At 47.5% G+C, this 23,278-nt stretch overlaps 1 protein-coding gene across 1 annotated transcript in view; it reads right to left on the reverse strand.

The window, feature by feature from the left end:
- Positions 1-23,278, reverse strand: part of SMS (spermine synthase) — a 42,823-nt gene that overhangs the window by 12,633 nt on the left and 6,912 nt on the right. The window contains exons 2-7 of the mRNA XM_041000315.1: positions 11,556-11,676; positions 8,346-8,439; positions 7,340-7,404; positions 3,400-3,575; positions 2,637-2,791; positions 1,553-1,642 (exon numbers count right to left, since the gene is read on the reverse strand). Of these exons, the coding sequence (XP_040856249.1) occupies positions 1,553-1,642; positions 2,637-2,791; positions 3,400-3,575; positions 7,340-7,404; positions 8,346-8,439; positions 11,556-11,676 (701 nt within the window). The remainder of the gene's footprint in view (positions 1-1,552; positions 1,643-2,636; positions 2,792-3,399; positions 3,576-7,339; positions 7,405-8,345; positions 8,440-11,555; positions 11,677-23,278) is intronic.

Consider the following 23,278-nt stretch of genomic DNA (forward strand, 5'->3'; position numbering starts at 1 on the left):
AACCAGAAGTGGAGCAGCCACAACTCCGACAGGCGCAGGCGGCCTTAGCTTTACCGATGCCACAACCCGGCCGCAAGCAGTATCTGTTTAAAGCACTGGAATGGTCAAGGTGATCTGTGTCTCCTAACCCCAGCAGCAGCCAGCTGGCGCCGCCACAGCTCCTCTTGAGAGTTACAGAAGAACTTAGCTGCAAAGGGATTCTCCACGGAGGAGGAGGAAGAGGATGCATTAGGGCACCATCGTCCTCCAGGGCTACTTTCAACACACCAGCTATGATGTGCCACTATGGGTTGATATTACCGATGGGCTTACCAACAGTCATTCAAACAGTCTTAGATACATACCTGTGGGACACATGCATATGAAAACATGTACGCGCGCACACGCACACACACACACTCATTCCTTCTCCCTTGAGTGTCTTAGTCACCATCTGCCTTTGGTGCCCTGACTTCAGGTTGGCACCCTTCTTACAGCTCAACAGACTGCCTTCCCGGGCCATTAATAAAATGCTTTACGTAGGGCCTGCTGTGGTAGTCTAGCAGCTAAAGTCCTCGCCTTTCATGCAGCAGGATCCCATATGGGCAGCAGTTCATATCCCAGCTGCTCCACTTCCCATCCAGCTCCCTGCTTGTGGCCTGGGAAATCAGTAGAGGACCGGCCAAGGCCTTGGGACCCTGCGCCCACCCACCTGGGAGACCCAGAAGAAGCTCCTGGCTCCTGGCTTCAGATTGGCTCAGCTCTGGCCATTCTGGCCACCTGGGGAGTGAACCAGCGGACAGAAGATCTTTCTGCTCCTTTCTGTAAATCTGACTTTCCAATAAAAATAAAGAAATATTCTAAAAAGTTAAAAGTCAAGGAATCACAACATAAGGTTATCATGGTACAAAACATGGTTTGAAACTCACAGTTGTTTTGTAATACACATTTCGCATGAACTAACGCGTTATAGGGGTCGCTCCAAAGTAATCTTTTAACCTCATTTCCATTCACATTTTGAAGTAGCCCCATACATATAAGATTCTGTTACAATGTATATTTGCTTCCTCTCTGGCTCTAACAAGCCTCCTAAATATAGGAACCAAACATATGCACTCCCAAAACAGAATACAGAGCGGACCTCAAAGAACGTCATCATTGGTCGCCTCTCCAGCACAGTATAACCTGGGACAAAAACGAATCACTTATTAGCAGGGGCTATTCAAACATTCTGATCATATATAACTTCCAAGTGAATATTAAACTCCTTCTGAAAGAATGAAAGTCAACGAGATTATTCAGGATACAGAGATCTGAACAGTGGGGTGCCAGGGCACGACGAGGCACTTGACATCTTTCCTATACATTTCAGTGCTATTCAGTCAGAGAACCTGCAGTTGGCACTTTCCTTATTACCTGTACATCTTCAGTCGTAAATAAATACAAATCACACACATACAAACATCAGCCATTTATCTTCTAATTTGTTTTAAAGAAGGTACAATTCCAATCAATAACATACTACTTGTACCATCAGGTGACATAAACGTCTGTTACCAGCAAGGAGCGTTACCTGGTAGCAGTCTCCGCTGAGATTGTCCAGGACGTCGCCGCAGGTCTTGCGCATGTACTTCTTACACCCATCAATCACCATTTGGTCAATGTCCAAAAGGGTTAAGGGGAATCTGAACAGACCGAAGAACTCTGAAACACTAACACTTTTTTTTTTTGACAATTCATTTTGTCTAGGATCTTCTTTGAATACCAAACCCCTTATATGAAAATAACATACTATTTACATAATTTGTATAGCTTAAAGCACTTCTATACAATACCTAATAAAGTACAAAAACAGGTGTTGTTGCAGCATATTAACAAACACAATGGAAAGGTGCTGTTTTCAATATTTTCCTTTATAATTCCTAAAAAGATTATCTGAAAGGAAAGATCTTCCATCCACTAAGCCACAGTTGCTACACAGGAACAGACACAGCCAGCAGCCTGGGAAGCAGCCAGCAGGCAGCTGTGGTGGGCAACAGCTGTATCTGGAACCCGGGCAAGCCGAGAGGAGCCCAGCGCCCCAAGCGCGGCTTAACATTAATGCTGGCTGCCCACCCAGAGCACGTTCCTCTCAATTGAGTGTACATGACTTACTTGTCTACTGCAACTAACTTGAGCCTTAGGAGACTTTGTATACATACTGTATTTCAATAAGATGCTTTTTAAAAGGACACAAGAGAAGGAAACAAAAGAGGGTCCAGCACAATGGCTCAGTAGCTAAATCCTCACTTTCCACGCCTGGGATCCCATATGGGTGTTGGTTCCTGTCCCGGATGTTCCACTTTCCACCCAGCTCCCTGCTTGTGGCCTGGGAAAGCAGTCGAGGACGGCCCAAAGCCTTGGGACCCTGCACCTGCGTGGGAGACCTGGAAGAAGTTTCTGGCTCTTGGCTTCGGATCGGCGCAGCACCGGCCGTTGCGCTCACTTGGGGAGTGAATCATCGGATGGAAGATCTTCCTCTCTGTCTCTCCTCCTCTCTGTATATCTGACTTTGCAATAAAAATAAATAAATCTTTTAAAAAATAAAATAACTAAATTATTTCTAAGAAGAAAGAAAAAAACCCACAGGACTGGGTTTCTTATACAAGAAAGGATATCTCCACCATAGTGACCATCTTTGGTTTCAGTTTGACAATTTCACATAATATGCCTCCATCGCCACCGCCCAGGATCAGCACGTCTTTGTCAGTGTAGTCTTCCTTTCCACTGCCCATGATGGCCCGGGTATATGCCAAGTCACTCTCTGCCAAATCTAGAGGGGCGACACGGTACAAGATGGTGAGTCTATTCCGACGCTCACCGACTTGACGTCACCAGGTAGCGCTGGAATGCAACCCAAAAGGCAAACTTTCCATTTTCCGTATCGGAAAGGCTGCCCGCAGTGCGGAAGGTTCCGTGCACTGTTTTAAATGAGTTTTCAACACTGCAGTTACTGGGGAAGAAAATCCGGTCTCCAGAATGTGCTGACACGCTGAATAACTAAAAAATCATCTTTGCTAAATATATAAATAAATACCACGTACTTCAGAGGCTTCAACATAAGCAGAGACAAAGCGACCTGGGAGCTGGGTGGAAGAAGGCTGACCACACTACCACAGTGGTGGTCCACTTAAGATTTCACTCTTTCCACAACAAAAGGGAGCATGTAAATAAGCAATTATAATTTGGGTTTCAAATACTTACCATAAAGAAAAAAAATCTACGCCAAACCAAAAGGTTACATGACGGCCCGAACAATGAGCATCTCTAAAAGCAGCGGTGAAAAACACCTGCACAAAATCACGACAGCGGCACGTGCCCGGAAAACAGGCGCAGCACAGCCCCGGCGCGGGAGGCCACGGGGCAGGGACCAGTACTTACTGACATCCCCGCTGAGGATGAGAATGTTGCCAAACTGCTTCGAGTGTAGGATTTTAATGTTCTGATAAGGCGAGTCTTCATCATAGACCACTTCATCTATGTCATATTCAACCAGGCGCCCATCGGCAGTGGGCCAGTATCTGTCGATGGCCCCGCCTCGAACTATGGGAGGCAACCTGGAAAAGAGGGACACGGGAATGAGGCCTTCCACAACAAAGCCTCCGAGTAGACCTGGGGAGAGTGAGAGAGCGCATTCCAAGTTGGGGCTTTTCGTTGTATTCAATCACAGCCACCACCAATGTTAACAACCTTTGTATCTCAAAGAACACTGTTCAAAGGCAGGCACTCGGTGTGACAGTTCAATCAGTACGGTCTCCTCAAATCCCAGTACCAATTCTGCTTTCAGCTTCCCGCTGATGCGCACCCCAGCAGGTGGCAGTGATAATGGCTCAAGCAGTGGGGTCTCCGTCCACCCCCTCCACCCTCCGGCCCACTCCCCAGCTGGGAGATCTGCAGTTTTCTAGCTTCCGCTCTTGGGCTGGTGCAGCTGCAGTGGTTACGCGTGAAGGCTGAACCATGGCAAGGACGATTTCTCGGTCTCATTTTGTTTTCCAAACAAAGCAAAGTTTAAAAAGAGAAATGCACAGCACACTTTTAATTTTTCCTAATGAAAATGTGAAAGAACAAATGGCCACTTGGGTTGTTTCACTTCCCTACATATCCATGCTTCAGTGGAGAACTCCCTGCTAAGACCTCTCACCGCACCACGGCCACATCCCTCCAGCTTCATGTGGGGCATTCGCTAGTACGAAAGCCTTCCTCCAGAGTCCCCAGTTATTAAAATCACACCCCCCACAGTTGTTTTGTTTCTGATTAAAGTGTGTACACTGGGCTGGTCTCTTTCCTTCTGTGCCTTCGTTTCGTGTGGAGCATTCTCTTGTTCTTCTCCCACGTGTGCTTCGTGACATTGGTGCATCTGAAAAGTCCCACCGTGGGTGCTGTGGGAGGCTAAGCTGGTCCCCTCTTCATAACAAGAGTCAGGTGGACATGTATCGTATCAAGAACATAAGTGTGCGCCTGTGCTGTCTGCGGGACTAAGCTTGTGATCAACTGGTTCCGGTGGTAATCACCAGTGGTCCCGGGCTTACCCTTCACAGTTAGTGTGTGGCACGTGAGGGGGTCCGCTAAAGCAGGGTCAAGGTCCAGACACTTAGGGAAGCCTTTTCTAACAGCTTTCACGTCAAGAAAATTCTTGTCAGAATCCAAAGTAGTCATTGCCACATGCCACCCTTCCGTAAATGCTCATTTTGAGAGGGTGACTGTGCTAGGAACAACCAGCAGAGGACACTACATGACAGAACAAAAACAAATTTGGCTAATCTAACCCAAACACAGAGAAAATGAGGACTCGCCGCACGTGTAAGAGAACCACACACAAGCAGTCGTGCCAGTAAAACAGCATGACATACAGTGAGACACGTGGGATTCTGGGATACACTGCCTCGGCCGGCCTCGGTCTCTCTGCACTTCCTGCTCGCCTGCTTTTAAGAGTACAGTCTGAACCTGGCATTGGGGTCATCAGGTTTTCTATGAGCAAACACACATAAAGAGCACAGGGGCTGACAGAGCAAATTCTCACATACTTTCACTTCATCCTCACCACCCTTGATCCAGTCGCTTCAAATCTCATGTGAATAAATCAAGTTTTGGCATGTCAGGGAAGCCAGAGAATTTCCTTCAAAAGCATGAAGTCCCAATCAGGACAACCCAGAGGGAACAGCAAGGAAGCCGATGGGGACAAGTGGAGTGGGGTGGTATAGTGAACCCTCACGGGACTGGATGAAAGGAACAGGGTCAAAGTCGTGCCTTTCAGCGAAGGGAAGCCAAGCCGCTGGGTGACAGCCAGCCAGCTGCCAAGGCTAATGAAGGGTACACAAACGCACTGATAACCGACACCACCTCTTCTCAGTTGTGCCAACAGCACCTTGGCGGGGAGGCACAGAGCTCCTGCCCTCACTGCAACACAAAGGCTTTTAAAGACTGGCAAAGAAACCACAAGGATCTCTAGCAGGACCAGGACACCAGCATCCCCGTGGCACTGCCACGGCCTCTCCTTGGAGGCCACTGCACGGACTCAGAGACCTAGCCTCGCCTATGCGCGGCTCTGAGCCACACACCACGCCAGGTGGGCAGACTGCGGGACACCCAGGCCTCGGGGCCACGCCCCCAACTGCACAACTTTGTTTTATAATGAAATCACTTACATGTGGGCTTGTTTTCTACTTCCTCTTCATGCAGAAGTAGAATGCAAAAAAAAAAAAAAAAAAAAACTACTCTTCAAATAAACCATGGCTCCTTTGTCAAAATTTCAATTTATCCAAGAGAGGATCATTTCAGGCACTGCTCCTGCGTTTCCGCTGAGGAATGTCCTAGGGAGCTCACTCCCCAGCTCAAAGTCCCTCGTCCTTGTCCTGAGGCCACTAACAGAAGCCTCCCACAAGGAACAGCCAACCTCTCTTCCACTCACTCCATGAAAATTGGTGAGAGGCAAAAACAAGTTATGAAAATCTGATGCTTAACTCCACACTTGTTTAGAAAATTTCCAGAGGAGAGCCACCACCACCACCGGACTTGTGAATAAAGCTCAGAAACGCGCTCTACTCACACCTAACTGTAACCCTGACCAGCATCGGGCTGCATTCTGGCACCGGCCGAGTCACTGCTACAACTGGGCCATTTTCCAACAACAGATTCAAATGGATTGCAGGTAAGGAGAAGCCTGCAAAGGCAGAAAACACCGAGTGTCCAGGAAGTTGTGTTGGCAAGGGGACAGGGAAAAGCCGAGTTTGGTAGGGTAAAAAACAAACAAACAAAAAAGTCTGGATGACCTGAAAGACTCCAAAAGAGTGGGCAATTGCTGGCCTGTGCCGTGTTCTTTTCCCCAAGTTTCTTGCTTCTCTGCCCGGCAAGGTTAAGTAATTACCTTGCTATCTTACATCTGCCCTGGAGCTTCCCAAAGAACTGATCACACTGAGCCGGGTGAGTCACTAAGTACTTCAAAACCCTGGCTCTTGCCAGTAAGGATTCCCTGTTTAGGAAGAGCGCCACCAAGTGGACAAGCCTGTGTTCTGGCTGATCTGCTGCAGTCCCGCCCAGACTTAGAGGCAGCTTAACTTTCCCAGGCCTGGAGGCGGGGACCGGCCACACCTAGGTGCAGGATGAGCTGTGAATCCAACACTTCTCTATTCCCCTGACCTACCAGAGACCACCCCGTGCTGCTACTTCTATCAAAGTCCTTTCTACAAACCTAGAGCGATGGCAAACACTTCAGTGATGCCCAGCAGAACCGTCTGCAGTGATGGAAATGCCCTGTTACCTGTGAAGGCGCTCACACGTCAGTCACTAGCCCTTGCTTCTGACAAGAGCCTAAAGCAACCGTGGGACGGCATTGTTGCATTAATGAGCCACCCTCATTACCGGCAACTCCAGGTGGGTGGGCTCGCAAAATTTTTACAAGAAAGCTGTGAGGCAAACTTTGTTTTTGCCTCACCACATCAGAAGTCTCTTAAAACTGCCTAACTTCACTGTGGGACCCGGAACCCTGAGCGGAAACAAGTGTCCTTTTCTCTCTCCTGGAGAGGATGGGGGAAGGGGGCAGCAGCAGCCTGAACTGGATCTCTGCTTTGCACAGCACCAACGCCTTGCCATCACCACCTTGCAACCTGCTTTACTTTATCCCGCAATTTTCCGCGTGTTTGTGTTTCAAATAGTCTGTCTTGCTTCAGCGGGAGGCGCCCAACTCACCGTACTTTGTTGCCAGAAACAGGCTGTGATTTCTCTTTTCCATATCTTAATAAATAGATACTCCCAAGGACAATACTGTCTTTCTAATGACTCTACCAATTAATAAATACAAAAGGCCATTGAAGAGTGGACTTACCGCTTCACCCGCCCAGTACTGTCCTGGCTCAATTCTTTCAATCTTTCTTCTACTTTGTTCAAAAGCTACAATTAAAGAAGAAAAAGATATCAATGGGCTTATAGAATAAAGCTGCGTGGAACAGCTAAATTAAAGTCGCAAAGACTGGTCCTGCTGACTGCTGTGGACCAGACACATGCACCTGCCCCCCTCCATCATTACACCTGCTTCCAAACCTAGCTCAATTCCACACTCCATGCCAAACATCCCACCCTGTGCTGATCAAACCTGAGCACGAATCAGCAACCAAATAACAGGAGGAAGGCCAAATGACACTACCAGTATAAAATCCTAATTAAAACTTTTCTATTTCCTCTAGGGGAAAGTAAAATCTTTACTCACACTCAGGCAGTTAAAAAGGAAAGCTGTAGAACATCATATTAACCTTAACCCTAACCCTGCATTGCCGGCATCCCATGTGGGTGCTGGTTTGAGCAGTGGCTGCTCCACTTCTGCTCTAGCTCTCTGCTAATGGCCTGGGAAAGCAGTAGAAGATGGCCAAGTACTTGGCCCCTGCACCCATGTAGGAGACCAGGAAGAAGCTCCTAGCTTCACACCTGCTTAGTTTCCAGCCGTTGTGGCCATTTGGGGAGTCAATCAGTGGATAAAAGATATCTTTAGGCCTGACTCACCCAGGAGCCTAGCTTTAGCAGGGGCTCAGCCCTAGCTAGTATAGAAATTTGGGGAGTGAAGTAATAAATTAGTGAATGGAAGGCAGTCTCTCTCTTTCTCTCTCTCTCTCTTGCTCTGCCTTTCAGGCAGATTAAGAAAAAAAAAATCAGTACTGCAAACAAAGGGGAAAAAAAAAGAAAAATGAGAACCACATGCTTTAAAAAATATTTCTCTTCTAAAGCCATATATCTGCAAGAACGAAAGTTTAAAATTAACTGCGAAGTCAACAATTTCATCATTAAGCCAAGCTTTCATGTTACTTAGATACTTAAGTAGACAAGAATGAAAAGCTGACACTGTCAATCTCTTCTTTGCCCTGCGCATCACCGTCGTAGCCCTGGAGGTCCAGCAACACCAATCCATGGGGATAAATTCGCAAATTGGCAAAGCTGCAAAGGAGAGTGGAATTCTACAGTTAGGAATTATCATCACAGCACTGAGAACAAAGAGAATACGAGGAGCCACAGAAAAGGCTTGTTCTTCTGCCCTGAATGACACAGCTAACTGGCTCGCTTCTTCTCAAAGCTTAGCGAGGGCTGAAGTTAGCGATTCCCCCTAGAACATTCAGTCAGGAAATCCCAGCATTTCAAAACTGGTTCCTGCACCAGGAAGTGATGTGGTAGTGCTTCTGCAAAGGCACTCCAGGTAATTCTTCCAAGTCTAGTAACCACCGACAAAAGAGGAAGGAGGTTAGAGAAGGGCAAACTGGGCTCTCCCAATTATCCTTCCGAGTTCAAAGGAAAGCTGAGCTTCAATCACTGCGGGCAGGAAATTAATTCAATGAGGGCAATGGGTCAACTCCAGGCCTACAGCTTGTTTCTGCCACATGTGCAGACTCAGAAGGGGCTACATCCTTACAAGATTACTTTAAAAAAGCATACCACAACAACAAAAACACCCTCAGACCACAGGTAGCTCTCAGAAAAAAAAATTTTTTTCCCAACCCCTTAATTCAGTAAATAACCAACCCATTAAAAACATTATTTTGATGTGTAAATGTATACTACATACACAGAAGTATATTTCCAAGGTTATGATACAAAATTACTTCTTACCACAAAGTTGTGGCTCAATAAACACTTGAAAAGTACTATGTTAAAAGAGCAATTGTGTTCAGAACACAGGCAGTGTGCTTGGACCAAAAAAAAAAAAAATCAGTTAACTTTCATCTTTGCCCCTAAATGGCCTCAAGCTCAATTTCAGGCACAAAAATCATAAATGTTACTCTCCCTGAATGAGTGGCCAGTCTTTGATTTCTCCATCGTAGCAGCAGCTAAAGGGAAAGGCTGGGATGAAGGAGCAACAGAGATGTGTTCCCCCTAACCCCCCCAGAGCGGTTACAGCTTGAACGGAGGAGCATGCTGGGAAGCAGGGCCAAGTACTAACCTCAAGGATGGGGTCAGAAACAAAGGCAAAAACTCGCTAGGCTGAGGACCAGGGTTCAGCAGCACAAATGCTCCAAGGTAAGGGAGAAGTCAAAACCTAGTTCCTTCCCCCTTCGTACCCAAGGGCAAGAGAAATGGGGGTTTAGGTCTACGGCCATACCACCCTGAACACGCCCCGTCTCGTCTGATCTCAGAAGCTAAGTAGGGCCGGGCCAGGCGGGTACTTGGATAGGAGAAATGGGGTTTCTGGGCAGTTATCTATGACCTAGTGAGAGAGGAAGACTGATGAAAAAAATAAGTTTTTTTTCCCCCCAGAATATAAGCTTTTAACCTAAGCATATTAAGTTTGTCCACTAAAAACAATAGAAAATAAAAAATAAGTTTGTCCACGCTCAGAAGCAATTTGTGAAACAGCTGATCATCCACAAAGTCCTTGGTTAAAACAGAATTGGTGTGTACAGGGCAAATTTCAAGGGCCGTAGGAGAGAGGTAAGAGCAACTTACGGCCTGGGTGTAGAAGCAGAGCCCAGCTCCTCCTCTACTGTGATTCTTCACGGTCAAACAGTGTGACCTGCCGGAGGCAGAGGGGGTCCAGGCACAAAGCTGCAGGAGCCACAGGCACTGGAGACAAGCCCTAGCACCTCTGCTCCCTGGGCCAGGTTGGGCAGTGGGCCCGAGCATGCAAGAGGAGGCCAAGGCCGAGGCAGAATAAACAGGAGGATTTGGAGGTACACTGCTGATTCGGGGACCCCCTTAAAAAAGAAGCATTGCTTTTCAACACAGGTTTCGTAACTGCTGACCACACATGCCGAGGTTTACTACGCAGTTCCCTGGTAAGTCAGTCGCGCAGGGGCAGTGCCCTCCAGCAGTAGGGCCTGCTCTCATCTCCCAGCATTTTCCCTTTTAGGCTAGGGGAAGATCATGCGGGTGACTGCATTTCATTTTGACAGAAAAAAAAAAGGGAGCTAAAGACGGATATTAGGGAAGCCATGCGGAATTCTGGCTTTCTACCCACTGGAAAAATGGAGCCAGGAGAAAGGCTGGCATTGCACACAGCAACAAGATGAAGTCCCAGGTACTCCACTTCTGATCTGCTCCCTACTAAGGCAGCCTGGGATGGCAGAGGAAGATGGTCCAGGTGGTCAGACGGCTGCACCCACATGGGAAGCCTAGAGGAAGCTCCAGGCTCCTGGCTTCTGCCTGACCCAGGCTGAGCTACTGCAACCATGTGGGGAGCATGACAGCAGATGGAACATCTGTCTCTCCTCTTTAACTCTACCTTTCAAATAAGTAAGCAAAGCTCTCTAAAACAAAGAGCCAGGTGCTCCTGTAAATTAACTGTGACTATCATGACAATTGTACAAAATCTATATATGATACATATCTACATACATCTTTACATGTAGATATAATACATATCTACATATATATTTTATATATATATATCCATAAATAATACATATCTAACTTAAGAAAGTAGAGTTCAATGAACAGCACATTTCTTATCTGTCATTTCTTGATTTAGAACTTTTCCTCCTGATGAACAAATCTTTTTAACCACACACTGACTACCCAAAATAAAAAATAAAAAAAAAAATCAGTAAGATCTGCAACCCAAAAGACTTGGGACTCCCGAAGCATCTCAGCTTCCTGCCGAGCTACCTAATAACTGTGGTCTGCATCACGCAGCAAGCACTCCTAACAGTGGTCAGTTGCCTGAGCCGGGAGCTCATGCGAAATGCTCCTGAGGTCCACGGCAGTCTCTCTGGGGCCAATACCTGCTGTGTAAATTATGTTTTAGCCAAGTCTGCATGACTGCTGCCATCTTACACTAGTACTGTGGCCAGGAGTTCTCTGTCCAGGCCACACAGCACACTGCCTGGGGGCTCTGGAGAAAGACACCACCAGACCAGTGGCCTCAATCTCTGGTGGAAAGGCACTCCCAGGACGTTCCGAGGTAACTGCTAGGGTTGAGAAGCACTGAATTCAAATCCCCTTCCGCAAAAATATCAAAGAAGGGAAACAAAACACCCAGACAGCACCCGCAGCCCACATTTCGTCCCCCTCTCGGCTCTTCCTGAAAGAGCAGCTTTGAAGCAGAGCCCCGGAGCGCTTCTCACCTGCCATTTTTGTTGGTGTAGGTTGCCAAGCAGCCATGGTCCTTCCAGGTATGCACCGATCCTGCCATCCCTTGCTCCTGGAAAATGGACTGGAGACCCTTCAGAATGGTCTTGCAATCAGCTGCAAGGCAAGAAAGGAAGGTTGAGATGGTAAGGCAGGCCAGTTCAGAGGCGAAAGCTGCGAGGCCATCCGTGAGTGACCTTCAGAGAAGATATGAACAAAGCGGCCACTTTAGGCCCTGTGTCAGGAGTCCCGAGAATCCTCCATTCTGCAAAGAAAGCCTGCACAGATCACCTGGCTCCGTGATAACGACATAAAATCGACTGTAAATACTCACGCCAACGATGCAAAAGCAGGCAGACACCCGGCCTGCCGAAAGATAGCATAACCAGAAACCAAAGACACATAAACACAACGAGAGATGGCGCTGTTGGGGAAATTCACAAACACACGATACTAGAAAGGTACAGCAATTTACTGTTTACAGCTGTTATAAACAACTGGAAAGCTTTTTCATGTTATTTTTCAGAGTGTATTGCTATTGAAATCAGAAATAACAAAGAAATGAGATTATAATGTTGAGTAAGAAGTGTTATCTGCAAAAACTGAACAACTGCATGGGGCCCCCGGCTGGGCTGAGAGGACACCCTCCTCCCCCTCCCACACCTCAAGCCCTAGGGAGCCCAAGGCCCGGGCCTAACAGGCGCCAACTCCTGCAGGTTTATCTGAAACCAGGACCTTCAAGAATATGGAACATTGCAATACTTGCAGGAAAGGGGAGGGCAAAATGTAACTTGATCATTTTGTAATTCTGTGTACAAAGCAGTAATTCTCTTAAAAAAAAAAAAAAAAAGATAAAATGAAGAGCCAAGAAGAGTTGAGAAGAACTGTAAGCACTCCTTACAATGTCACCAACACCTTGCAGGTCAGCTCCCCACGCAGAAGAAAAAAAAAAAAAAAAAACCAAAGCCGCTTTAGGAAACTGAACAGAGGCAAAACAGAAAAGCAAAGAAATCATCAGAGCTGACCTCAGTGTGCTTTCCCAAGAAAGAAATATACTAAGGCCCAGCATCACGGCCCAGTGCCTAAATCCTCACCCTGAATGCGCCAGGAACTCATATGGGCGCCAGTTCTAATCCCACCACTCCACTTCCCATCCAGCTCCCTGCTTACGGCCTAAGAAAGCAGTCAAGGACGGCTCAGATCCTTGGACCCTTGTATCCACATGGGAGATATGGAAGAAGCTCTGGGTTCCTAGCTTGGGATTGGCTCAGCTCTGTTTATTGAAGCTATCTGGGGAGTGAACCAGACGATGGAAGATTTTTTTTTTTATTATTTTATTATTTTATGATACAGTTCCATAGGCTCTGGAATTTCCCTTCCCCTTCTGTTAGTCCCCTCCCCACACTGATTCCCCCTGTATTATTACTAAAGTCCTTCATAAACGGTCCCAAGTCCATCATGATGCCAACTGACCATATCCTGACATTGTAGTTATGATAAAGATCTTTGTCTCTCTCCTCTGTAAATCTGCCTCTCCAATAAAAATAATTTTCTGTCATAAGCTAAATGTGGTTGAAATTGGACCTGAATGTGAAATGATTTTTTTCACGAAGCATAAAGAATTAACCTCCAGGGACGGGTGATGTGGCGATGGATAGGATGGGAACCCCAAAAGGATCTGTGTGCACCCGAACACCTGAGAAGACCTGAGAAGGGGACTTTATTTTTTTTTTTTGTTTGTCTGGAAGTCAGCCCACTAAGCAGGTGACAAAAGCGTGGAAGGGGGCAGTAGGTGAAAGTGTGCCTCCAAAGAGCTTGCCCTGGATGGGAAAACCACTACGAAATTATGCAATCCCTTCTTGGCTAGACCAGATGTTTTCTGTTTTCAAAGTGTATAAAATAAATCATCACTCGTGGTAAATTGCCTCAAGACTGGATTGTGCTGGCACAGAACAAAACAGATCACAAATCCCCCCTGCTGGTGACAGAGGCAACCAAGCAGGGCCACCCCGCAGGTGTCCCACCAGGCTGTGCAGTGAATGAGGACCCTGGGGGTTGAGCTAGGCCAAACTCGGTCCCTTGGGCCAAGGAAAGGGGGGGGGTGGTCTTTGTCTGATGCATGCAGAGGCCTTGACTGCTAGCCAAGCCCAGCAAGGCAGCAGTCCCCCTTTTCTCACTGGCACAATTAACAGAAAGGCATGCGGAGCTAAAGGAAGCCCTCCAGCTAGGACTTAAAAGGAAGACAAAAAGGGTTACAAAAGAAATCTAATTTGAAATGTTCCTTGTTTCTACACGTGTGGCTTACCCCCCAGGTCAGCAAGATTAGGTATTTTTATCGCCCACTATTAATCCTCCCCCCCCACACACACACACCCAGCAGATATGTATAGCCATGTGGGCCCTGTTAGGCATCTGGGTCCGTCATCCCTGCCAACAGGTCATCGGCAGGGATTCCAGGGACACTCGCCTGCCACTGCCCATCTCATCCGTCATTCACTGTCCTCCTAATCTGGGGTCCCATACTGCTCCCAGCCCTGGTGGAGGAGTCTGGGAGCTGGATGAAACCATTCACTAGTAGCTCTTTTCTTCGGAGTTTTCAAGTGAAAACTGGACACTAATGCTACGTGTCCCCCTAGGCTTCAAGAAGTGGCTTACTGAGTTATCTTCAGGGCAGGGACTTAATAAATGTTTTGTATGTAAGTGAAAAGTGATTCCATTTGGCTGAATTCATCACCCTTGCCAACTGTCTCTTTACAGGGTCTCCAGAACAGGCAGACGAGTAGTGTTACAACCACTGTCCAATGTCCAATCCTAGCTGGACATTACAACCACTCTGAGTGCTTTAAGATTGAGGTGCCACACACTAGGGTAATCCCATAAAAATCCCCCTAGGGGGAGGGCCCAAGCATCAGCATTCTAATGTGCAGCCTCAGTGGAGCAGGACTCATCTAAACCTATTAACAAAAAAGAAAAAGAAATCCCCTACAATATAACCTCCATGTTAATTACACCGAAGTCATCACAAAGTTACAGGAAAACGTTCAACAAAACAAGCTGGATCAAAGTCCAAACTCGTCACTACCTAAAACCACAGGTGACCAATGATGTGCCCCAGAAAATGCTTTGCAAGTCACTTCCATTTTGAACCTGCATGCCTGTCCAGCATGGAGCATACCACAGTTGCTCCATCCAGGTTCCTTGATACTGCGGCATGGCAAGCACCATTACAGTCCCTTATAGGATTTGGGCAACCCCAACCAAAACTACTCAATGTCAGTGAAGACTCTACATGTCTATTGCTCCAAATGCAGAAACGAGGCAACACAAGCCTGTCAGGTGCGTTACACATGGGTGCAAATTACCCAAATCCGGAAATGCAAGTGCTTACAAAGCAGAAGAAAATTTAAAAGCAGATCTAAATGCTAACAGAGATGTAACCACACTACTTTTAAGTAGACAGCCGTAATTCCAACTGGCCCAATAAAACGGTGTTTGGCAGAAGTTGCTAGGAAATCCATTTCCACCGAGGTCAGGGAAGAAGGATATAGTGTAACATATATTATAGCTGGCATTGCACTCAGAGCCTATCGGAGCACTCGGCGACACATTGACCTCTGCCCCAGGGCAAAATGTGTCCTTTGTCCACTGAACCACGAAACGGCCCCATTTCCAGACCACTGCCTGCTTAGTTTGTTCAACAAAAACTTGGAACAAATCAAACGGTCCAAATTCAATACCCACTACCATAACATGACAGGAAGAGGGGAGGAAAGAATCAAAGCTTCAATTTCATCTCCGGCCTCATGTTCTCCCCCCGCCCCCCCCCAGAGATATCTTTGCACGCCTTCCTCAGAGAGCTTCATTCCTCCCACCCCGTACATCACTGCAGACCACCAGGGGCCCAACCTGCACCAGCAGCTGGCTCCTGGCTCCTAAGCAACCACCCCTGGCAGCACTCCAATCCTAAATTGGAAATCACATTCAGGCTGGTGACTTCGCTCTTCCCATGCACTGGGCTTCCACTAACGTCTCCCCCTCCTCCCCAAATGGGCCCCCTTGTCAAGCTTTTCCCATAAATCCCCCACCACATCCTCTCTGTCTCACCCCAACCATCTGGCCAAGATAACTTCTCACTTACAGACCTAAATTCCTCAGCCATAAAACACAATCGGTGCTGGTTCCCACCATCCCTCATGGGCCTGCTATTTAATCACGGATCCCTGGGGCCGCCTGCAGCTCTGTATGTAAGCAGATTAACTGTACCCATCTTACTAGACCAGGAAGTCATGCTGAATAACAATGCATGATGACACCACACACTCTGGCAAAAAGCTGGGCAAACACGCATATTCTATTCCAGTCCTTTGTCAGCTTATGAGCCAAAAATACTCCTTAATAAGCTGAATTCAATTAGCAGCTGCCCAAAGGAAAGACGCAATTCACACACATTCAGTGAGAAGAAAAAAAAAAAACCTGCCCCTTGCCACTTCCAACCTTGGCTGGTAGCTGTTAAGCTTTTTCAACTTCAAAAGCTTCAGCTAATAAAATTCAGGCCATACACGCTGGGTGTGGCTTTTCTGAAGGCAAGCCGTGTGCCTGGCCACCAAGCCGTGTGCACAGGCCCGAGCTGCCATTGCTGCCATCGGCAGGGGCTCAACTTTGCAAAGGGAGAGCCAGAACACGCCCATTCACCTGCTTTCTAGCGTCCTCACATTCAAGCAGCACGAGGTGAATTTCAACTCTCACCAAGGGTATTTTTTTTTTCATTAAAATTGGAAATTCCGTACCTCCCCATCAAGACCCCATCCCCCGTCGCTATTCCTGTCTCCCACGATAGGCTCAAGCTAGTTACATCCCCAAGGAGTAGCTAATCGTTCCTCTTCCCCACATTCCCTACACCACTTTCCAGCCCACTTCCTGCAGCCATTGCTGGTCCAGCTCCTCCACAGCTCCCAGAGTTATTCCCAGAGTGCCACGCCCTCATTGGCACTCTCTTCTCGGTCACCTGAGGCCTGCCTTCATGCCACGCTGAGCGCATTGCAGCCACGGTCAGTTCGATTCCCACTGCCTCCCGCCATCTGCTCGCAAGCGTGCACATTTCCCATGCAAAATAACTACGAAGCTCCACCACAAGCATCCTTTCCCCACATCCCAAAGGCAGACGAATCTAAGACTCAAGCTTAGGTCGGCAAGTCGGTCTTCACACACAACCTAGAGTTGTGTTTTCCCCACAGACTCCTGACACAAGCAGAAGAAATGGACACAGGAACACAGCGCAGTTTGAACTCTTCAGAAAGCTGCTTTCAAAGCCCACTCAGGTGTGCTAAACTTGAACTAGCTGCCAGAGACTGACTGCAGGCTGTGCTCAGAACTCTAAATTTATTCTATATAAATTATAATCTCAAGTTCAAAAATGAACAAGTGTCCAGGAGCTGCCCACACCACTGATCTAACTCCTCTGCAGTGGGCCAGGGGCTGGCTTGGCAGCAAACCTGAGGCTGCCCACCGGCAGAGCCCACATTATCAAGAGCAAGCGGTACCCAGAAAACCACTGTTTCAGACGGAAAATCGGAGCGATGTGAAAAGTTAACACGTTAATCCTCAAAAGGGGCTTGCCACCCAGGAGGAGGATTCTCAGACATGCAGAAGCCGAATGCATTGCCAGATGAAAGTGCAGGGCAAGCAGGTGGGTGTGCCTGGCTGCAGCAGCCTGTTCTCATATTCCCACGTGCAGTCCCTTTTGACCACAGCTGCCTGGTGATTAATCTCATCACACAAAAGCCCAAGCCAAGCACCGGGAACGTGCAGAGCAGCGGGAGGCGCTAAGGCCAGAAAGTACAAACAATTCAGAGGCAGTTATAAATGGCTACGCAAAAGGCCGTGTATCGGTACCACGGACCGTAAAAGGAATGTAGTGCTGGCTCACGCCTCACAGCACGGCAGGACCTTGAGGACCTTGAGAATATGATGCTAAGTGCAAGGGGCCAGTCACAGAGGCCTCCCGGCGGAGAATCCCACGTACAGGAAGTGGCCAGGGAAAGTCAACCCCCCCCCCCGAGACGGTGGGGGTGAAGGGCTGAGCAGTGGAAGGGCAGGGGGCAGTACAGGATTCCTTTCGGGTGTGACAAAAATAGTTTGAAAATAATGGTGGTGATGGTCATACAACTCTGTGAAGATATCAAAAACCACCGAATCGTACACACTAAAAATAAGGAAATGATAAGTCGTGAAAATCACATCTCAATAAAGTAATAACCAAAGACAAACTGAGTCTCCCACTAACTCTAACAGCCGGGACAAAAGAGATAACATTACAAAAATTGGGTTGGCACTGTGGCATAGCAGGTAAAGCCACTACCTATGACACCAGGATCCCATACGGGCATTGGCTCTTTTTTTTCTTTCTTTCTTTTTTATTGGGTTTTGGCTTTTAAATAGACATTCATGAGTCCACTGCTGTGGTATAGCAACCTAACCCTCCACCTGTGGTGCCAACATTTCATATGCGTACCAGTTAGACTCCTAGCTATTCCATTTCTTATGTTTGTTTGTTTTAAGATTTATTTCTTTTTATTGGAAAGGTGGATTTACAGGGAAAAGGAGAGAGAGAAAAAGATCTTCCATCCACTGATTCACTCCCCAAATGGCCACAACTGCTAGAGCTGACCCGAAGTCAGGAGCCGGGAACTTCTTTCCGGGTCTCCCATGCAGGTGTGCAAGGTCCCAAGGCTTTGGGCCATCCTCTACTGCTCTCCCAGGCCACAAGCAGGGAGCAGAACGGGAAGTGGTTTATCTGGGATGCTGGCAGTTGCGAGGCAAGGATTCAGCCCCACTGAGCCATTGCACCAGGCCTGCTCTTCCATTTCTGATCCAGTTCCCTGCTTCCAGCCTGGGAAGGTAGCAGCAGAGAGATGGAATCCTTGGGCCCCAGCACCCCCAATAGGAGACCCAAAAAAAGCTCCTGACTCCTAACTTTGGACTGGCTCAAGATTCGGCCATTGCAGTCTTTTGGGGAGTGACCCAGTGGATGAAAGATCTCCCTCTCCCTCTATCTGTTACTCTGCCTTTCAAAGAAATAAATCCTTAAAAAAAAAAAAACAATCCTAGAGGTAGTTTCTCTCTTCCTCTGACCACCACAAGGCACAAGCTGGGCACAGCCTCTCACACAACATGCAGCACCGAGAGCGGCGGGAAGGCACGGCCACTGCCCAGCCCCACAGCGGCCTGAAGAGCAGGCGTGTGGGCAGGCCCCTGGGCAGCAGAAGGCAGCGCCCAGCTACCGCACAGCCCGAGCCTGGGCCCTTACTGCGCCAGCTGTGAAACAACGAGGGGGAAAAAAAAAAAAAAGGTGCAAAGCATTTGGAGGGCTTGTTTTCCAGCACGGCTTCTGCTGTTCATAAAAAGTAGCAAAGCAGGAAAACGTTAACTACAGAAACCAGCCCTGCTGAGGTTGGATTAGCAGCCATGGAACACCAACACAGAAGTAACACCCAAGCTCTTTCCACGCAAACACGCATTAAGGCAAGCCAGATGGCAATGTTTATAGAGCACTGGCCACAATGACTACTCCTTACCACTCACAAGACACCAAGTTATAGAATAACATGAACACACTGCTAATTATTTTCACTGCCCTGACTTCCCACTCCCCTCTCCAGAGAGAGCACTTCTGGAGGCAGGGCCACCACCTGTCACCTTCCCCTAACGCCCAGTGGAAGGTGGACAAGAACCGACCGCTCTAAAGTAACATCAATCTAGACCCTCGGTGAGGCCAACTTCTTACTAATCCAAGTCGCAGTTAGAAAATATGTGCAGACCTTAATCCTATTTTTTTGGTCTGGAAATTAAAGCACCGATCCAACATTGAATCCACCCCTTCCTGGAATGCCTCTGTCCCCCACAAAACTAGGAAAGTCTTCAAGGCTGAGAGACAAGCCCCAGGCTTTGATTCACCCCTCACTCCCACATGCGGTGCACAGAGGGCAGCGCTTGGCTAAGGTGACCTCTCCCTCTGACTCCACTGCCATTGTGAGTCAAAATTCAGAATATCAGGCACAGAAAAGGGAGACACACTACAGCCGCCTCGCCTTGGGAAGGAAAAGCAGTACTGCTGGTTTATTTGTGACCAATGAAGGCACTTGAACTCTGCGAAAGAATCCAAGAAGTAGGACCCTGTGCGATAGCGTAGCAGCTAAAGTCCTTGTCGTGCATGCAACAGGATCCCACATGGGCACCAGTTCTAATCCCAGCAGCTCCACTTCCCATCCAGCTCCCTGCTTGTGGCCTAGGGAAAGCAGTGGAGGATGGCCCAAAGCCTTGGGACCCTGTACCCACATGGGAGACCAGGAAGAAGCTCCTGGCTTCGGACTGGCTCAGCTCCAGCCTTTGCGGCCGCTTGGGAAATGAACCATTGGATGGAAGATCTTCCTGTCTCTCCTCTCTGTGTATCTGCCTTTCTAATAAAAATAAATAAATCTTTCCAAAAAAAAAAAAAAAAAAAGAATCCAAGGAGCAGCCGAAAGCAGCAGCCATTGCACCTAGGGCCTCAGCTCACCACACAGGCTCTCAGCAAAAGGAAGCCGTGACCTGGGCCCAGCAGGCAGTCAAACAAAGAAGGACCTGCCGAGGCCAGGGATCAAGGCTGCTTCAAAACTCACGGCCAAAAATGGAACTAGAAGGTAACAAGTACTTTCTCCAAAGATAAGAACAGTCCAGATTTTGCAAAATTTGGGGAAAGCAAAAAAAAAAAAAAAAACCATAAAATCATATTTACATCAGAACTGTCCCTCAAGAGGCCCTGGCGCCTGGCTTTGCTAGGAAGTACAGGGACGTCTACATTCGGATGGTGCCTTCTAGAAGGGACCTCTAAGGAGAGTTCTCAGTCTGGGAAACAGGAGAAAGTGACCGTTCCTAGGGAACATTCCAGACGAAAGACAAAGGATACCATCCTAAAGCACCCAACCCCAGCGAGGGCCATGAGCCACAGGTGGCTTCCAGATGAGCACAAGGCCACATGGGGGGGGGGGGCCTGGGAACCTGTACTTCCAAACTTTCCCAGCCGCTCCAAGGACTGAGATGGCGCAAAGGCAGCAACAGGTCACCTTGTTTTGTAAAGTGCAGGCCCAATCAAATCTCTTTGAGATGTGTTGTGGGGAGCGGGCGTGCGCTCACGCCTGCAAGCACACGGGCACGCATTTTACAACTCTACAAAAGCTGAGGAGGGTCCTGCAAAACCAGGCCCCCCAGAGCAGCATCTGCCCCCAAGGGCTTTATTTTGTGGGCCCCTGGGTGAAGGCAACAGTCAAGCTCCGCCTTCCTTTGCAACGAAGAGCAGCAGCTGTAATTCTAAAACTTGAATTTCCAGAAGTCACTCACTTAAATAACCTAAGGCATGCTTCCTGCGTTGGCTTTTTAACAACTTACTAAATGTTACAAAAAGAACAGTTGAATAAATGAGATAAATAACTAGGACTTCTGCCTTATTAAAGAGTACAAAGGGAGTGACGGTGATAATCTAGAGAAACCTGCTCTTCCCAGAGAATGGGAATATTTGAGAGTGCTGGTCTCCAATCACTCCTCTAGGCCCCCAGTTCAAGACTGCAGAGAGGAAACATAAATGCAGAACCAGCAGCCGGAGGGAGGCCAACAGTCAGTGACACTGCCCACACACAAGCGACGGGGAAACTGGCACAACAGCCAAATCAGGGAGACTGACAGAGACAGAAGGCAGATGTAGCTCACCGACATTACAAACAAAATGGGCTATCACTACAGACCCTGCCAGGCACCAAAGGGAGGCCACGCCACAAACAACTGGATAACTGTGTGCACGTGATAAATGGAAAACAAAGCAGGTTAATTCCTTCCAAAAACAAAAACTACTACAACCCATCCAACAGATAACCTAAGCTCTTTAACTATAATCTCAAAAGTGAGAGATCCTAAGACGCAGCTATCTCCCTGGCGCATCCGAACAGACACTGAGAAAGGGAACTAACAAGCTCTTCCGGGAAACAGGAGAAGCAAGGCTCCGTTTTAGGGGGGTTTTTTTGTTTTGTTTTGGTTTTTGTTTGTTTTGTTTTTGCGAAGCTAGTATAATTCCAATCCCAAAGCCACGTGCAGACATTCCAAATAAAGAAACCTGTATACCAACATCCCCCATGAATACAGACCTAAAACTCCTTAACAAAATTAGCAGAGCGCAGCAACACAGAAAAATGTTTAGATGCCATGGACAACTGGGATTTATTCCAGAGCACGCCATGACTTGTTAAATATTAAAAAACCAACGTGATGCACCACAATAAAAAGAGATGATGCAAAAAAAACCCCACCAAGGGCATCTAGAGATAAAGTCAGCTAGCACGATACCCCATGGTAAGATCAAATGTTGGCTCCCTCAGATCAGGACCAAGACCCAGAAGTTCGCTCTCTTGGCTGCTGTTCAACACAGCGATGAAGTATGGCTAGCTTAATGCCGCACAGAGAAGTCAACAAATTCATCTAAGGTCACACAACTAGCAAGGATGTAAGCGGGATTCGAACCCAAGTAGTTGGGCTCTAAAAGCCAGTGCTTTGAATCACAATGTTGTATTATTTTCCTCAGTATATATACAACAAGAGTAAGCCATTTGTCCCACACATCAAAATGGTTATTAACTTGTAACAGGATTACAGCCTCTTTGTCTGATGCGAATAACTGTTCACCACGTGAACAGCTTCTGCAAGCTCTTCAAAGCAGACCTAATTCTATTTTGCAAAGTGGGAAACTCAGAGACGGGGTGGAGGGGTGGGAGTCACAACATTTTCACAGCTGTTTTTCATCTCTCCAGATGAGGCACCACACTCGGGGAACCAGGGAAATGCCATCTCAGAACGTACAACATTTGGACAGACAGGCCCCTGCCCTTCCTTCTTAAAACTCCAGAGTCAAGGCCTGGCGCAGTGATCTAGTGGCTAAAGTCCTCGCCTTGCACACAACAGGATCCCATATGGGCACCAGTTCTAATCCTAGAGGTCCCACTTTGATCCAGCTCCCTGCTTGTGACCTGGGAAAGCAGTGGAGGATGGCCCAAAGCCTTTGGACCCTGCACTCGCATGGGAGACTCTGAAGAGGCTCCTGGCTCCTGGCTTCAGATCGACACAGCTCTGGCCATTGCAGAATCATCGGACAGAATATCTTCCTCTCTGCCTCTCCTTCTCTCTGTATATCTGAGACTTCACAGTAAAAAAAATAAAGTCTGAAAAAAAAAATCCCACAGAATCAGCTGTAGCACTCAACTGTTCAAAAAGATTCAGTATGAAACCATCATGGGGTACAGTTTCTATTCACCTCCATCCTCTGAGGCCAGCAGAGAAGGTCCAGTGGCACAGGGCAGTCTTGTGTGACCAGTGTGATATTCTATAGTAAGGCAATGTGGTATGAAAAATACCAATATCCTAGTATCACTCATTATTCAAACTAGATCTTCATGCTAGTGAAAAAATGCAGTCATGTAACAAACACATGATATCTTAAAAATCAGTGTCCTGAAAAAAATCCTACTGTAATAATGAAGGGAGGCTCTTTGCATAAAACAGATCAACCTTCAAAGCATGTCAGTCAACCCACTATTTTCCACCTCTTCCCTTGCCAGAACTTTCCTTATCTTTTCAGCGCATAAAATTTGCACCTTTTTATATCTGAGCATCTTTATCCACTGGCAGTATTTCAAAGTAC

The sequence above is a fragment of the Ochotona curzoniae genome, unplaced genomic scaffold (genome assembly GCF_017591425.1).
Source record: "Ochotona curzoniae isolate NIBS_2020 unplaced genomic scaffold, NIBS_Ocur_1.0 contig_1274, whole genome shotgun sequence".
Classification (NCBI taxonomy): Eukaryota; Metazoa; Chordata; class Mammalia; order Lagomorpha; family Ochotonidae; genus Ochotona; species Ochotona curzoniae.